Source organism: Micropterus dolomieu, linkage group LG18, assembly GCF_021292245.1.
Source record: "Micropterus dolomieu isolate WLL.071019.BEF.003 ecotype Adirondacks linkage group LG18, ASM2129224v1, whole genome shotgun sequence".
Lineage (NCBI taxonomy): Eukaryota > Metazoa > Chordata > Actinopteri > Centrarchiformes > Centrarchidae > Micropterus > Micropterus dolomieu.
Genome location: NC_060167.1, coordinates 11588812 through 11606686, shown reverse-complemented (window position 1 = coordinate 11606686; position 17875 = coordinate 11588812). Strand labels below are relative to the sequence as shown.

At 39.1% G+C, this 17875-nt stretch overlaps 2 protein-coding genes across 3 annotated transcripts in view; one reads left to right on the top strand and one right to left on the bottom strand.

Moving 5' to 3' along the window:
• Window positions 1–4362, top strand: part of pacsin1b (protein kinase C and casein kinase substrate in neurons 1b) — a 33935-nt gene extending 29573 nt beyond the window's left edge. For both annotated transcript variants that reach the window (XM_046028478.1, XM_046028477.1), the window contains 3 exons: window positions 349–473; window positions 892–1088; window positions 1764–4362. In XM_046028478.1, the coding sequence (XP_045884434.1) occupies window positions 349–473; window positions 892–1088; window positions 1764–1873 (432 nt within the window). In that variant the 3' untranslated portion in view covers window positions 1874–4362. The remainder of the gene's footprint in view (window positions 1–348; window positions 474–891; window positions 1089–1763) is intronic.
• Window positions 4363–8569: 4207 nt separating this feature from the next.
• LOC123956811 (SAM pointed domain-containing Ets transcription factor) lies at window positions 8570–13199 on the bottom strand. Its single transcript, XM_046029255.1, has 5 exons — window positions 12755–13199; window positions 11860–12057; window positions 11584–11631; window positions 11105–11239; window positions 8570–9054 (listed from the first exon to the last, which is right to left on the bottom strand). The coding sequence occupies exons 1-5, from the start codon at window positions 13197–13199 to the stop codon at window positions 8876–8878; spliced, it is 1005 nt and encodes a 334-aa protein (XP_045885211.1). The 3' UTR covers window positions 8570–8875.
• Window positions 13200–17875: the final 4676 nt, after the last annotated feature.

Genomic DNA, 17875 nt, shown 5'->3' with positions numbered 1-17875 from the left:
TAACTCATTAACATGTTATATCTTGTTTGTTTAATCTGTGCAAAGATGCAGGAGCAAGTACTTCCTCAAGTCTCCACTGGTTGCCTGAATAATCGCTGCAATTAATAGACTACAGGAAGTAAAATAAGCATATTTCCCAAAATGTTGAACTATTCCCTTAACCTTACATTTTGATCCATCCTAGATTAACAGTAGCAATGAAGACAAAAATTACAGAGAAATATAATATATAATAATTTCGACCATTTTGCAAAGCAGTAGTCTCAAAAGTTATAGAATATTTAAGCAGTGTCAAGCTGTGATGAGCATCATGTTGAGTAGTAGTATGTTTTGCCTCGTGTTTTGCAGGAATACAACCCCGACCTTACCCATAGCATTGCTAAGAAAGAAAAGTCAAAGAAAAGTAATGATGGAGTCATGCTGACTAACGTCACAGCAGCAGTAGACCACGCTCAAACTGGAGACAGGGGAAGGTAAGAATAAGAATAAGAATAAGCTGATACATTTAACATTTTTATCTTATTTAACAGATGGTCTTCTCCAGATAAGAGATAATTTCCTAAATGTATATTGTAACATTTCCAATAGCCAGCATCTGATCAATATTTAATAGTTTGTTGGTATTCATCTTTTTGTATGCAATTTAGATTTATTTACAAGTGTTTCATAAATCTTTTAAAAAATGATTCTTTTCACAACTACAACTACACAAATTCTAGTTGTAGAAATAATAGTTGTGTTAATAGTAAAAGTAGCAATAGTAGCAGTTATATGAGCAGTCGAACATACACACTGGCAGTAATAATCACAGCAGAGGTAGCATTAGAACATCATGACATTTTGCTGGTTGGACTGAAAATGAATGTTCTGCTCAAATGTGTATATGTTCAGTGTCAGCAGCTACGAGAAGAACCAGGCGTACACGGCCTCCACAGAGTGGTCAGACGAGGACCAGACAGCCCCGAACTCAGGCAACGACACCAACGGAGGGACGAACCCCTTCGATGAAGATGTGGGAAAAGGTGTGAGAGTGAGAGCGCTGTACGACTATGACGGCCAAGAGCAGGACGAGCTTAGCTTCAGAGCAGGTGAGCGCGACACCTGGTGACTCCTACCCTAACTGGGAGGTCACAGGGTTGATACCAAAAGTCTTTTGACAAAACAGTGAATATTTGCCAGCAAAGTTACCACTCAAGCTAGACACCATTTTACTGATGAATGCAAGTACAGTTCCTGCTGGTGTACTGTTAGTTTGTTACATGATCTTTTGAGGATCTCCAATGAGCTTGGTACCACACATTTTTTGTATTATGTGAGCTCACCAAAGTACATTCCTCTTAACTATGTTGAAATTACAATAAATCATTGAATATTTGAATTGACAGTAATCCGGTTGCATTGCAAAAAACATTCTGTCGTTCATGATCACTGTAAGCAAATGTAGTCGCTGTGAGAAGAAGAACATCAAGCGGCACTAGATACAAACAGAAGTTGTGTAAGTTGCTATGCCAACCAGCTGCTGACTGTAGCCTTACATTATTGCCCACCAACCTTAAAAGTGGATAATGCTCAGGAAGTGGATTTAAAAATGTTAAAAATGTTCACAGCTGCTGTCTTCCATTCAAATCATGGGTTTTTGGTGGAGGATTCCTTTAATGTTCTTGCTGACAGCTATTGGATCCACTTTAACATGAACTCTGTGTTACATTAATTAGAATTGTTTTACATAATCTCCTCTGTTCTGTCTCCTTTCATTGAAAAAGGGGATGAGCTGACGAAGCTGGAGGATGAGGATGAACAAGGCTGGTGTAAAGGTCGTCTAGACGACGGCACGCTGGGTCTTTACCCGGCCAATTACGTGGAGCCCATCTAACTGTTCCAGCTAAGTAATGTATCGTCGGAGGGTGAACCCAGACTGAACCGTCCAGTCATAAATGCACATTGCCAGAGACTTGAAAGCAAAGCTTCCTCTTCCTCCCGGGCACAGTGAACTTTCTTCATCTCAGCACTCATCACAGAGAAGACTTTACTGAATCTGTTCAGGATCACATCATCTCCAAATACTGCAACCGAAGCAAAATATTTTCTAGTCTCTTTTGTGTGTAGCTGTGTTTGATTTCAGATGTGATGCTAACATGTCATATAATACGTTCTCTCATCATAATATTGATATGGTATTGTCACTTGTGCCTGGATAGCGAGAATGAGCTATGCATTGTGCATTTCATGTATATATTTTAATCCTTTTTTTTTACAGTCTGGAGGCTTGTACAGTTTTTTTCTCATTGAATAAAGTGTTTTCTTTTCTTTCTACAAGTTTAGCATTACAGGAATAGTTTTACATTTTGGGAAACTGCACCTGGGAGTTAGATGAGAAGATGGATACCACTCTAATGTGAATATGAAGCTCCAGCTAGGACCTAGCTTAGCATAAAGAGTGGAAATAGGGGGAAACAGCTAGCCTGGCTCTGTCTGAAGGTCGGGCACAGTTGTCTTTTATTAATCTGTACGGAAAGTGGAAAGAATTATATGCTGCAGTTTCGGAAGTTATTGCCCCTGGCCAAGCCAAAGCTACAGCACAAAACCCACCAAAAAAACACAATTTGTCATTTTCTGGTACAGATGAAACAAACAAGATACAAGGGGTTTAGAAAGAGACCCAGGGTAGCTTCTTTCGCTCTGCTTTGTGTCGTTATGCTAAGCTTAGCTAAGCAGCTGCTGGCTCTAGCTTTAAATTTACTGTACAGACATGAGAGTGGTGTTTATCTTCTCATCTAACTCTCTCCAAGACAGCAAATAAGCGTATTTCCCAAAATGTCAAACTATTTCTTTAATGTGTATAGTTTTTTTTCTCCTGTACTCCACAGCATCTCACTGAATTAGCATTTTAAAACGAGATAAAAGTCACTGAAAAGAGCTTTTCTTTGAAATGGAAATATTTACGTTATCAAATAGTGCAAGGATTGTTTACAATAACCCCCACTGTCGTGCTGACCCAGCGGAGGTGTGGCTGTCTTCAGTGTTAGAAAAACACTTGACACCCACTGACCCATTCGTCTCTAACAAGGTGCCTGTTATAACTATTACCTGTCATTTCATTTCTTCTTCTGTTTTGTCTTTACATGCAGGCTCCATGAATAATGCAGCAGTCATGAACAAAACCTGCTTGGAAATACAAACTTGCAGCTGTTTTGTACAGCAATTAGCTTCATTTCACAACCAATGTTTTATTTATTTTCTTATTCTGCAGTTAATGAGACTTGTATTCTATATCAGTGACTCGGCATTATCAGCTTCCAGCTCTTATCTCTGTGATTGTGTGCATGCTGATGCTCCCACACACTGTTTACCGCTCTGATCTGAACTGATCCAGTGCATGGCCTCAATTTGTTTCCACCAAATTATTCACAGTTTCTTGATCAAATTAAAACTCTTACCATGAGGATGATGACACCATTGATTTGCATTGTGTAACTGGGTACCAAAATACAGGTTGTATTAAATATTGGCTATACATGTCTTACAATTAAAAAAAAATTGTTTTAATCAGGAAATCTAAATCAAACTTTATACAAACAAAGATGGCAGCACAGTACATGTTACACGAGATCGGTTTACTACTCCTGGTAGCAGGTGTTGGTGAAAACTACACCCTTGTCACTGAGGAACGTGGGTGTTCTCTTACTAAAGCAGACAGAGAAAGCTGCAACGAGTGCTGCACAAAAAAGCAGAAAGAGGATCCGTCTCTGAAATATTGATGAGACAACTGCCTTTTCTACTGCAAGAAAGAAGTTCATTTTTAAAAGATCCAGGAGGGTAAATGTTTCTTGTACTGTGATAATGCTTCTGTATGCTTTTTATCCTTGTAAGCACTGGATGCAGAGGGAGATAAATATTGCCTTACCATAATAATAATAATAGTCCCACCCTGCCGCTGCATAGACTCTCAACACATTCAACACAGTGAAAGAGAGCTTGTGCCCTCAGAATCTGACTCCTGCTTGTCCAGCTCAGTTTACACTGACACTACATGTTTGTCTGATTGAAGATTATATGAATTTAAAGACTTTACTGTGTTAACAAACTGTAACAGAATGGGACTGTTAACAAGTGTTAAGCTACAACATCCACTGTGAAACATCTGTGATACACTGAGAATGGTAAATCATATTTAAAAAACAAACAAACTCAAATGCTCGTTTATTTTCTGTCTGTTGGTGATGCTGTAAACATTGACCTGCAATGGTGAGGAAAACTTTTAGAGGACTAGGGCTTTCTCTTTTTTTAGCATAGTGCTGTAATTTCCAAACTGTAGTGCCTGTTCATTCTGCATAAGCAAAAATAAAAGATGTCATTAGAAAACTCTGAGGCAAATATGAGATTCCTTTAGCCTGAGATAACATGTGACATTTCAGCACATAATGCTTCTATAATAGCAGCTAAAACAAAACCAAACGGTCCACTAAACAGCTGAAGCAAGGGAGCTAAATCCTGTTAAAGATAGCAAGCAATAGCCACAGTCTTGACTAAAGCCCCCTAACTGTTATAATACATTTTGGTAAACTAACATTGTAGTTATTTAGTTTGCTATCCTATGTAAATAAGACGTTTTGTCCCTCATCCAAAGGACTTCTTCAGTTCTGACTGACTGGTAGGGAAACTAAGCTGTTTAACCTCAGTGGGGTCGTTTGCCAGGATCGTCGATACTGCTGGTTCTTTAGTGTTCCTGGTTGCTGATTGCTGCAAGATTCTGCAGTCTATTTACATCTGAAGGACAGAGGACACTCGTTTGAGGACCACCAGGTGCACATTTTAGACAGAGAAGATGGATGGTTTGAAAGAGGTGTCAAGGAAGCCATCTACACCAGGGTCGAGAAGCCCTCATTGAACCGAGGAGGGGGTCTACGCCACCGCTTATCCCCCACTTACAATGCTGTCCCTTCATCACTTCCCAGGAAACTCAACAAAGGTAACCTATTGGCCTCAGGTGAAGATACCAATGATGGTCGTTCAGTCTTGGCCACCGGTAGTCCTAACGACTGTAACGACTGTCGTTACAGCAACCAGGAACACTAATGAACCAGCGGTATCGACGATCCTGGCAAACGACCCCACTGAGGTTAAATAGCTGAGTTTCCCTGCCAGTCAGTCAGAACTGAAGAAGTCCTTTGGATGAGGGACGAAACGTCTTCCAGTATCTTCAACCAAGTCCAGTTGCCCTTGACTTTAACCTTTGTTGGATAACTATGAGCTGGATGACTGAGAATCTTCATAGACAGATTTAGTTGATATTGTGTTTTCCCCTCAATCAAGTGTTTCCAAATTGCGGTGATTTTCTTGATGTTGCGGCTTTCCATAATAATTTAAAATGTGGTGTAATTTAGTTTACTACTGAGTCACTGGGAAATAATATTTTAATGGTTTTGTTAAAAAATAATATACAAATTAATTCAGCTGTATTAATATGCATAAATTCAAACCAGAATGAAAGAATGAAATTCACATAAAATTAAAATTCACATCGCTCGGAGCACGGCTCCAATAGAATATAAATAATTGATGTCAATGGGGCAAACTTGGTGAATCTAGTTTTCTGATTTTGGGACTTGAGTGAAATTCAATAGAGATTATGTCATGTCTAAATATCTAAAGTGAGCGGTTCCCCCTTTTAAATCAATTTGAACAAAGTATTTAGAGCTTCCTCACCTTTAATCTAGTCTGAGAAAGAAATGAAAATGGTGGATCAGCTGTGGCAGTTTCTGCCACTAGAGGTCAGTAGTAACCAGACTTTAAGACACTTGTCACATAAGTCATCATTTTGTGAGTCAGATTCACACAATGACCACAATCCTTTCAGTATAAGCAAGCTCAACACATCTGCTGCCAGTTAAAATTCCACTCAGTGCCACAGGACTCAACACGTACATCATAATTATCTAGAAGTTTACCCAGAACCCCCCCCCAAAACATTTTAACTATTAGAAAACATAACAATACATTTTGTGGTTGTGTGGTGTATATTTTTATTCTTTTGACAACTGGCCAAACACAGACATCTCGGTGACAGTTTTAGCTACTATAACAATTTCTACTACAATGTATTTATTGATTTTAATACCTTCTAAATCATCAAATGTAAGTCCCTCAGAATCTAAGCGGGAGGTGTTTTTTTCTAGACTCATGATTTTGTCACATTTTGGGAGAAAATTCAGTGTTGAAGAAGTAAATATAATATAATCCTTTTCATTCCGAATGCAACATCTGTGCAATGTTATACAATGCAATAGACTTGTTTACAAAAGGAACTTTTGACTTGAACTTCTGACTTGTTTACAAAAGGAACTTTTGTAAACAAGTCTATTGGGGAAGGAAAATGTTTTTTTTAAAGGTGAAACATCAAAATATAATACTGTGAAATAGGTTTAAATGGTTTTTTGATATATATATTTTTTCTAGGCTGACATCTTCACTCCTCTTGATTGTTTCAATACATATTTCCCCTCCTATGAGATTTAAAAACCCGTACATTATGCATGGATAAGTTTACCTTCCACTGCACACCCTTAACCTGCATGATCAAAGCGCTCAATATAACTCAGGGCACCTTATCTTAGCAAATATGCTCTGGCTCTCCCTTCATAGGAAGAACAATTATGTCACACTTTAAAACCTGTTAAAACCCTTATGAAAGAAACAACAGTTATAGGTGGCAAGAAAAGATAAATATCATTGATGATCTGAAACAGAAAAGAACACACACTAATATTTAATTATATTATTGTTGAGCTTTCCAATAACTGCTGAGTTTGGGTTGAGCCTTACATGCACTACAAAAACTTTATTTGTTAGAGACACCACACAGATGTTTATTCAGTTCAAAAAATAAAGTTTATTTAGCCCTGTTTGAAACTTGGATATCCTATCCTCAGACACTAAATTGGTGAAAAAAATAACCACACTTGGGGGGTGAGTTAAAAATATGCAGCCCCAAAGCATCAAAATTAAAAAAAACAAACAAACTATGAAATACATACTCATATGAATACATTCAGTCAAAATATATAAGTATGACATTGTGAATTAATCCAATACATATTGTATCCAATATATTCAATAAAATGTTATTTCATCCTGCTTCTTCTCAAAATAAAATGCTTTTTATTTCAATCCAGCAGTCTTTCTGTGAAAATCAAAACAGCATTTTTTTTAATAATGTCACTTTCATCACCAGATATTTATTTATCAATCAAGACAAACAGGACAGAGCAAGTCAATAAATTAGCTGTTGTCAATGGCTGCTGTTCACATCCGAATAAGCGACAGCCAATTAAATGGCTCCGCTCTGTTTTTTCTTGACAGAAAGACAAAGAGTTTGTATTGAAAAGTGATGCTATGAGCCAAATGCTAAAATCTAACAATAACAATGCTTACATGCTGATGTTTAGCAGGTACAATGTTTACCATCTTTGAGAAGGGTCTATGTGCAGACTTGCAGGCTGCATGACACACCCACTTTATTGCATGACAGGCCCCCTGAGATAACTTTCTGAATGAACATATTTATATTAACGCAAACCATGATATTTTCATAAACCTAACCAAGTTGTTATGGTGCAACAGTTGAGAGGTTTGTGGCATGTAGAAGACCTCTCCTGTAGTACTGTGGACCTGCAGATTGACCTACTTGTCTTACTTTAGTGTGTTAGCATGCTAACATTTGTGAAGTAGCCCCACAAAACATACAACAGAGGCTGATGACTGAATACCAAGGTATTGGACAAACTTATATTTTGCGGAAACATTAAACGATCATTAAAGTTATTATAATTCATCCTGAGGAGCACATGAATGTCTGCTACAAATGTCATGTTAATCCATCCAAAAAGTAGTCGAGTGCTGCCTGGGCCAAAGTAGTGGACAGAGAGACCAACATTACCATCCCTATAGGCATGGCTTAAATGTATTAAATTATTTTACAATTTTATCTTTATGTCACACATTTTGTCTGTATTTATTTATATGATTATTTATTTTATATCTATTTATTTTACCCACTTTGGGTCTCGATTGTAAAACACCCACAACATAAAATGCAATATACAGCAGTATAAACAAAAGTTGACAGCATAATAAAGTAGGGCTCCTCAGCAGTGAAACTATATTAAGGGAATGCATCCCTCTTTACTAAGTTACACCTTACCAAAAAAATCACATTTAAGCGGCATTATCAATACAGTCACAACAGGGTTTGAGGATCGCCCTGTCAGGGAGTTGATGGGTTACAAAAACTGACTGACTGACTGTATGTGTAACAGCCAGGACCAAACCCGAAAACGAAGCAAAACAATCCTAACCACAATTTCAACGGTGGCAGGAAAACTGGCTCTAAATCAAACAGAGACAGAGTGGTCAAGATGAGTGAAACAAAAAGACAAAGCAAATGTAGCTGTGGGCGATGGGCGTTTTCCTGAATCGTGTACGTAAAAGCAGTTAGTTCTAAATATTGTTAATTGGTGGTAAATAAAGGATAATTAAGAATCAAATAATAGAAAAATAAGCAGGCAGATCATGCAAATGACAAGGCAGTGTATTTGTTGTTTTTTTTTGTCCTGTTTTTTTTAATATGTGGTTGTTTCATTCAAAAAGCCCCAACAGCCACATTGTTTTGTCTCTTGCTCGTGGCCCAAGATTTGATAAGCCTTCATGCAGCAGCTACCTGCTGGAAGTGTGTACCATTGGAGTCGGTCAGTGCACATGATCCATGTGACCTTTTTCATCTCAGGCTTAGGTGTTCAAGTCCATGGGGAGATAATGTGTCCTTTTAGTTTTGAAGGTTTCCATCTCCGCCGCCTACTCTTCCCACTATGCTGCTGCCTCATACTGGGTGAACAAACTGGTACACCAGTCTCTGAGACACGTCAGGCTTACGGATGATGCCCTTCTTGTAGTATTGACGAATGGACCGGCTCAGCTTGTCATAGTTCATTGCAGGTCGATTCTTTCTGAGTCCCCACAGTCTTGCAACATGAGCAGAATCTTCGATTTTAAAAATACCTGGTGGGAATCACAAGAGATTTGACATTTGTAACACCATGCCGCAAAATGAACAAAAGAGAGCAATGTTATTTTTCCACTTATATGTATATGATTCTTTTCTCTTTTTTTCTTTATACTAGTAGTCTCATTGCCAGAATGGCCTGGCAAAAGGCAATAATATATACATTTTAAAAAATTAAAAAAACAAAATATTTTAGAGACAAAATTATATTAGAATTTATAGAAAAGTCAAATTTTCTGTTTTCTTTTCTGTCGCTGAGTTTTGACAAAATGTAAACAAGCTGTTTTTAAAATATGAATTATTTGCATGTGAGATGTTATTTAAGGAGTTACAGTTTAAAATGAAGCACTGACAGTTGAAATGTAAGCATGCAAAGGAGTTAACCTCTCAGTTGAAGTGTAAGAGAAGAAAGCAGTTGAAGTTGATTCACTGCAATGATCTGAACTTTAAATTGAAGTAGTCGAAATGTCAGTTGAAGAGTAAGAGATGGAGATGTCAGTTGACGTGAAACAAGTCAAAGAAGTTGAAGTGTCAGTTAAAGCGTAAGCTGTGAAAGAAATTGTCAGTTAACGTAAGCTCAGAAAGTGGCTGAACTGTAAGTTGAGTTAATAATAGATATAAGCAAATTAAAGTTGAAAGCCCTGAAAGGTTTTTAAGTATCAAGTGAAGTGTAAGCATTAATAGGAGTTTTTGGTCTAAGTTGATAGTAAGAGGTGAAAGCAGCTGTGTCAGTTAAGGGTTAGTCAGTGAAATGAGCTGAAACTTCAGTTGAAGAGAAAGTGTGGAAGACAGTTTGACTATAGAGAGCCTAAGTCCCTCCCCTTCCGGTGGACCACCAGGGGACCTTACTTCGGAAGAAATATGTACGGTAGTCACGACAAGACACAACTAATTTTTTGGTCCCTTTTGAATTGTACTCTGAATTACACATATGATGATGGTCGCAGTTTGATGTAAAACTGCTGAGTCTGTGAAAACACATAATTACAAAGACCACAAACCCAGAAGTTGCGTCAAAGCTTTTTCTCTCAATGACTGAAGCTAATGTTACTGAAGCTAACGTCAAAGAACTTACATGTGTAGATAATGTGATAAAAGGACTGACAGTCGTTGGATTAAATCCATCAGGTGTTATACATTTGTGCGTGGAACATAGCTAAGTTACCTAGCTAGCAGCAACTAAGCAATGAGTGTTTGCTAGCATTACCACTGGCAAGTTCAGCACCGACAAAACGTAGCAAAACGTTTTTTTTTTTTCAATGGAAATGGTGGTGCCTTGAACACCCCGTTGTGTACACAAGCCCACTGCATTTTCCTGCCTTTTTAACATGGTTGTGTTTACAAAGCTGTGGCAGCTGGTTGGGTAATACCTGTGACACGCCCGCCAAACGGGAGAAAACATACCTCGAAGCCCGTTGCAGAACGTTGCAGAACATTTCAAGGAAACATTTCGTTCAATCCAGAAACGTTGCAAACCATTGCAAAACGTTTTGAGATTGGACTCACCCCACGTTAACATGTCCATGATGTATATTTTGCGAGACAAGAGATGTAGTTCATTGAACGGTTTTCACACAAAATAACATGTAACTTTACTGTTTTTTACGACAAAGTGCAACTTTCTCGACCGAGAAAATTATCTTTTAAATTGACAAACATCATATGTGTAATTCAGGGCACAGTTCAAACGGGATCAAGAAAAAAGTTGTCTCTCGCCACTGTACATATTTTTTTCTGAAATAGGGTCTCATGGGCCAGAAGTGGAAGCAAGTGACTTAGGCTCTCTATGGAGTAGGAATTCAAAGCAACTGAAATGTCAGGTGACATGTATAAAGTGAATACGGACGAAGTAACAGTTTACGTCAAGTGATGAAAGCCCTTCAGTTAAAGTGTAAGGAATGAAATACAATAGTGGAATAAATAATAAACTATAATGTTATTGTCACTTTAGTTTTTCTTTCATTCCAACGTAAAAATACAGCAGTAAAATGACCATACTGTCTTGAGATGCATGTCTATACTGTAGTATTTAAAAAAAGAAGATACCTTTTTCTTTATTGAGCCAGCGGATGCAGCGTCCGTAGCTGTGAGGTTTAAGAAGTAGTTCTCTAAGGAACTGCCACAGATGAATGGGCTGACCTGAACAAGATGAATCTGCCTCGGACCAAAGTTCCTCGCCAACTAAACAACAAAAAAACAACATTAGGACCTTACGGCCACAGTGTAGTGATTCATAGAGCAAAACACACATTCCCCAAAGGCCAAAAGATTACAAGGCGAGGCCCTTCTGGTTTCCAAACTAACAAGGACACGGGAGACACACAAAGCCAAAATCTTTAGTCTTATTTTTTTCTTATTACTACTTAGTTATACGTAAATGTCCAGTGGTCTATAGTTTAAGTGTGTAAATGCCAATACATTTTAATTTGTTTAATTCTGTGAAAAGTTACAGATATTTTTTTATTCATTACAGTTTAATATTGTCTTTAAATGAGGATGATGATGTATGAGGAAACCAGACCTACCTGTAGTTTTTGTATCTCCAACTGAACACCTCTCTTTCATCCAGGCAGCTGGAGAGAGAGAAGACGTTTACTATTTTATTGTTATTCTGTTTCTCCATAAATGTCTGCGCATCCAAACCAATGCATAGAGCATGTTGTGTGCTGTGCAGATTGTAAACATGATGAGGCAAATTTGTAGTGAAGTCGACTTGACTTCACTACATGACTAATTGTAAATTTAAACACTGTCCAATACAATCATGCTGCAGCCGGCTATGATGACCTGGTCACACACACCTGACTTCCATATGTCCAGATGTGCATGCAGTGTGTCTCCACACTGCGGTGAGCGCTGGTGAAACTCCTCCTCACTCATGGCACACAGGTCCTTTCCTGTCAGCTCCTGGAATTCCTTTCCCGCGTGGGGCAACCTGTACAGATGTTCAGTCCACAGCAGCCACTTCTGGACATTCCCTGTGTTCCACTCAATAGGGTCTAGGAAAACAGAGAATGACAGGAAAACGATGAGAAAACTCCCTGCGGTGAATTACCTGCTTCTCCAGTGAGATTAAAATCCACTGAGTCAAGTTAAGTCAGTTAAATTCACAATTTGTGTGTATTTTGTATTATGTGTATTATTAAGTTACACTAACACATCATGAATCTACTGAAACCACAAATTAATCTCGCTTTTTATGCCACTACAATTCTAATCAGTAGAACAGATGACTGGAGATTGCACAGGTTTATGACAGCCAGAAGCCTTACAATACATAATGCTTCCTCTATTTGCTTTGCCAGTAGAAGACCTCGCCCATAAGACTGTGTACACGTCTAATGGCAGGAAAGAACCATCACTGTCACAATCCAAGAGAACACATGCAAATGTCAGGATTAAACAGATCCTGGAGTAGGCAAATACAATTTTGCGTCAGCAAGGATATGATTTAAGGGATCTGTCATCTTGCCGAAGCTATTCACACAAATATGTGTTGATTTTGCGAGCACGACCCAGTATCTTAAATATCGTGGAATTAACATCCCTTTACCAGCAAATAACGGGTAAAATGTTTTTGTCATGAAAAATGCCATGTGTACTTTAAAGATTTGTTTCTTTGTCAGTTACTTATTACTGTAACACCCCTCTTGAGGATGACAAATTGCAGTAGTAGGTTAGTGGAAGGCAGCCTACCTGGGGTGATATTGAGCAGTTTGCAGGCTGTTTCAATGTCCTTCAGCACTTCTCCCACCACCATGCTCTGCACCTGCTCCAGAGACCGCTCTTCCTCCTGCCCCGCCATCCCAGGAGAGAGTCCCTGTTCCTGGCTATCAATGACGGGGCACTGCTCTGGTTCCTCCTGGGACTCCATGCGAGTCATGGGTACAGCCAGCGCTGGGGAGGCCTCTGAAACCTTCACCAGCCAGGTGGCGTCCTCAGTGAGGAGCATGTCGAAGCAGGAGAGGTAGAGGCCTGGTATGCCACGCTCCAGGGCTTCCACACTTGATTTCATCTCCCCCAATTCCCAGGGTTCTCCAGAGCCCCTGTTTCTCTCCAGGGAGGCGAGGGAGTCCTCTGTCATCCCAATCCGGGATCCATACACTGTGCCTTCTGATAAGCTACCCATTGGATTTGACATAACTGGTACCTGGAGACAAGGGAGACAAGAAAAGCCACACTAAAGGTTACATTTCTAACCCGTTACTTGCACATGAACTGAGAGCCATGTAAAAGTTTAAAAGAATCCAGTCAGCATTGCAAAATGTTTGATAAAAAAGTGTCTGTCAGATGTTTTGAAGGTAAATAAGTCATTTAAATCAGCACTGAACAAGAGTTCATAAATGATAGTCCTGTCTGAAGAAATACCTCCAACAGTTCCTTTCCTGCAATTCTCTGGCTTCTAAACCAGCGATTGATTTTGTTTGGTAAGAAACTCCATCAGAGCAAGAATGACTTTTCGTAATGGGTTATGAGCAGAACTGAGGTGAGACTGTGCCGGACGTTGCTCTATAAGAACCCCAAACCTAATGGAGATAATGGGGAAATGATCCTCAAGAGAGTTAAAACACACACAGGGCTGACAGGCATGGGGCAAAATGGATTTGACTGAGTCTCTTATTTGTGGGTCAGTGGCCCAGAATGGCTGACGTCTTGGGGGTAGGTGACTTGTATTGAGACCTGAAGCAGCTCTGCCGCCTGCTTCAGCTTTCAAGGTGCCGTCTCTGCAGCCCTCTGTCTCCACTGTCAGCTGGAGTTTTTAATCAAGTTAGATAATGTGGAGAATAGCGTGCACAAAATATGCACAAAACCACATGTTTGAAAACGACCATGGCGTCTGTTTTATGAAGACTACTGATAGCCACAACAGCTTCTTCTTGAAAGGAAATTGCCATCACCAGTGTTCATTTATGGATGTCAGCTGTAGCACAAGTGTTGTAATCTCAGGTTGAAATCCCATATGGTGCCCATAATGTGTACCTGCCACAGCTGGCATATGGGAAGGCACACTGCTGTCACACACCAGGTTATCAGTGGTTGCGGCTGATGCCACAGAAAAGAAAGTGTGCTCCCACAGAGCACATGTTCAAGGAGAGCCTTGGCTTTATTTGTGAAGACACAGAAATTAAAGTCTCTTAAATAGACTACACCTATCAGCCAAAAATAAAAAGCATTTGTGAGTTCAAAATGAATCCAGGAGACATTACATATTTTTCATTGAAGATAATGCTTACACACTGACAAAAAAGAAGAATCCATTTATTCCATGTAATGTAAAATGGAATAAATACATCTGCAGAGTCTCTTATTTTTATTGTTTTTGTCAGTGTGTGGGCAAAATGCCTGGATTCAACAGCAAAACCCTTCATAATGCTGATCTCAAACCTTTGACACATTAATTGTGAAGGTGCTAACAACTTTTGAGACAGGACATCTTTAGTCTTTTACCAAACTTTCCCAAAGTTAAATGAAGTTGTCTTCCCTGAACCAAACCCCCCCCCCCAACATTCCCCTTCAAGTATTTGGTCCCCCACCCCCAACTGTAAAACCTCGTTCCCTGTCTTCCTTTTATCTCCACATTTCTCGTAAACTATAACCCACTCTTCCTTTCACTCCATCAGGAGTCAGATTAAAAGCCACTGGTATCCCAGCCTGGCTGCTGCGTGTCAACTCTGCTCTGTAACAGCTTGCGCTAAGCCCATTAGCAAAGCAAATTTAGCCATATTACCTTCTTCCAAAAGGAAGAGGGGACATAAGAAAAAGACACAAACACACACCCCTGGAGAGAGGGATTAAGACCCTGACTGATCTCTAAATGAGTTTGGTCAAGATGCTGATATTCATTTCAGGAGCATTAGAGCTTGCTCCATTTACTCTGCAAAGTCAGCCTTTGACACCGGTAGAAAAGGACTCCCTCTATGCAGGCGTCCACCCTGGGAACCATATTTCTTCTACATGCTTGGTCTCATTTGACATGAAGAGGGTGATTATTTGAGGTTCAGTTTCTGTCATCACCTTGGATTTCATATAGCTGTAGCTGTGTTATTGGTGTGTTTTTTTCCTGCAAAAAACGAAACACAAATGACCAAAGAGAGAAAAGTCCCAGTAAAGCTACATAAGTAGCTTTGATGAAAAGAACAGCGTGATCCCAACAGGGATCAAAATATTGTTAATTTAAATCATTTTGTGGTTTGGAGTCAGTGTACAGAAATTTGTAGCTTTTCACCTACATGTGATGTGCATTAACTACCATCCCTCACTAAAGGAAAACTTGTAATGCCAGGAAACAACTGTTGAAACTAAGTCAAAGGCTTTGTGATGCCTGAGGTATCGTCCTCACTTCCAAACCCTTGCTTGAAGTGAAAGTGGTAAAAGTTGCAGACCAATACAACCAATCTGGCTTTGCCCATTTTCATCATGGGTGAATGTCATGTCATGTGACAAAAGTGTTTAGATACAAAGTTAATGAATAGTGATTAAAACAAGCAAACATCTGCTCTTTTAAAAGTGTGTTTAATCTAGATGATTCAAAATGAGCTGAAAAAGAAAAGGTAATCTGTGAGATTTGAGATTTGCCCACCACACACTGTGTTGTTTGAGTCTGGAGTTAAAGGAGTGTGTACAGCCAGGCGTGACTGTTTGCAATGTGAGCGTTAAAGGGAGATTTTTTTTTTGTTATTGTTCCTCATGGGAAACTTGAACCAACCAAGGAAATCATTGTTCTGAGAACAAGGAAATGAGGAGTTTCATCTCTGTGTCAAGCCCCTTGCTCAATATGACTATTGCTGGTAAAAAAAAATAAAAGGCTTGAGGCTAGAGGAAGTGATTAGGATCTGTGGATTGCTGCCTTCTTTATGGCAACAGTGACATGTACAGATGCTCTGTTCCCATTGTAAATTAGGTTTAGGTGTAACAGTAGTCTATTTTTAGGTAGACAAGTTAAAGGTTGTTGCTCATTTTATGAATTACAAATAAAAGCTGATTTCCTGTGCATGTGTTTGCACTGACTTCTTTTTTATTGCTATTTACAATATTTTAGTTTAAACCTTTACATCTCCCAATTTCCTATCTTTCAAACTCAGGATATAACTAAATTTTATTATACTTTCCCTGGGCGGGTTGTATTAACTGCCATGGTAGTGCACTTGGTGATTTATTTCAGGTGCACTGGCAATAGTCCAGTATCCTAGGAAACACTAAACCATTACAAATGCTTCGCTGCTTCCAAATCAATTTTGTCAGAGGGCTGAATTTACAGTTTATGATGCAGATGATAAACTTCATGCAACTGAGATGGGACCCAAAGATTGGAGGTGTAGCACAGTTGGGTGAAAAAGCCTGTAACATGTTTTTGCAGATAAATTACAGAGACAATGAAGATATGAAGATGTAATGTGGTGCCAGCAGGTTTATAATAGCAGTTTTAAAAGTTATGCAGAAAAGTATAATCTGCAGCTGCTTTTGAAAATACCATTTACACGTAGATTAATGGGACAGACCAATTTCACTATTTCAGTAGTGCAATATAAAAAACATTAGGTCAGTCATCCACTTGTTTGGGTTTTTGTACATTTTTAACTTGTGTATAAAAAACTGTGGAAATCCTGGAACTTTGAAAAAAGTTGGGGGGGGGGGGTTGGAAAATCAATAAAATCAAAATGTGACAAAGTACAATGGAAACAGACTTGAATCATGATGTACACAAAACATGTAACTTAAAGGACCAGCGTGTTGGAGTGGAACCTAGCGGTGAGGTTGCAGATTTGAATTTCCCTCACCCTTTGGGTCGGATTGTGGCTGATAAATGCGAAAGCCATCTCTTGAGCCAGTGTTTGGTTTGTCTGTTCTTGGCTACTGTAGAAACATGCCAGTGCAACATGGCGGACTCTGTAGAAGAGGACCCACTCCCTCTGTAGATATAAAGGGTTCATTCTAAGCCAACCAATCTGGCTTTGCCCATTTTCATCATGGGTGAATGTCATGTCATGTGACAAAAGTGTTTAGATAAAAAGTTAATGAATAGTGATTAAAACAAGCAAACGTCTGCTCTTTTAAAAGTGTGTTTAATCTAGATGATTCAAAATGAGCTGAAAAAGAAAAGGTAATCTGTGAGATTTGAGATTTGCCCATCACACACTGTGTTGTTTGAGTCTGGAGTTAAAGGAGTGTGTACAGCCAGTGCAACATGGCGGACTCTGTAGAAGAGGACCCACTCCCTCTGGAGATATAAAGGGTTCATTCTAAGCTAATGAAAACAGGTGATTATATACTAATGAAAACACACTAATGAATATTATATTCCATTTCTGACAGTCTTTCTGACAATATCCCCTAAATCTTACACACTGGTCCTTTAAAGTCCACTGAAGCCTTCGCTCAAAAATGTTTTGTGTGGAGCGATGAGGAGACCGTAACGTTCCTCAAACTAATACATGAAACAAACATAAATGTGACATTTCCATCACGGTTTCCGCATCGTTTTCATTCGTTTGAGGTTTGACTGGCGCTTGTTTAATTACATCACCTTATTATGCCCTCTTCATCTGCAATGGGTGAATTGCACCCAACTGGAGAATTAGCGCCACTTACTGTTTATCTTGCTGAGCTCAGCTCCTCATATTTGCATACAAGTAAACCAGTACATTAAGCATTAAGTCACTAAATTTGGATATAAACTTGACTATCGGCTAAAGCTGTCAGTATGCTTCTTCAGAAGTGCTTGTTGGTTCGGAAACCCCCTATCCCCAAACCTTTCTGTGTCAGACCAGTTTCCGTATCATACTTCATGCAGCTGATTGACAAAGGAGCGGGGGTTTG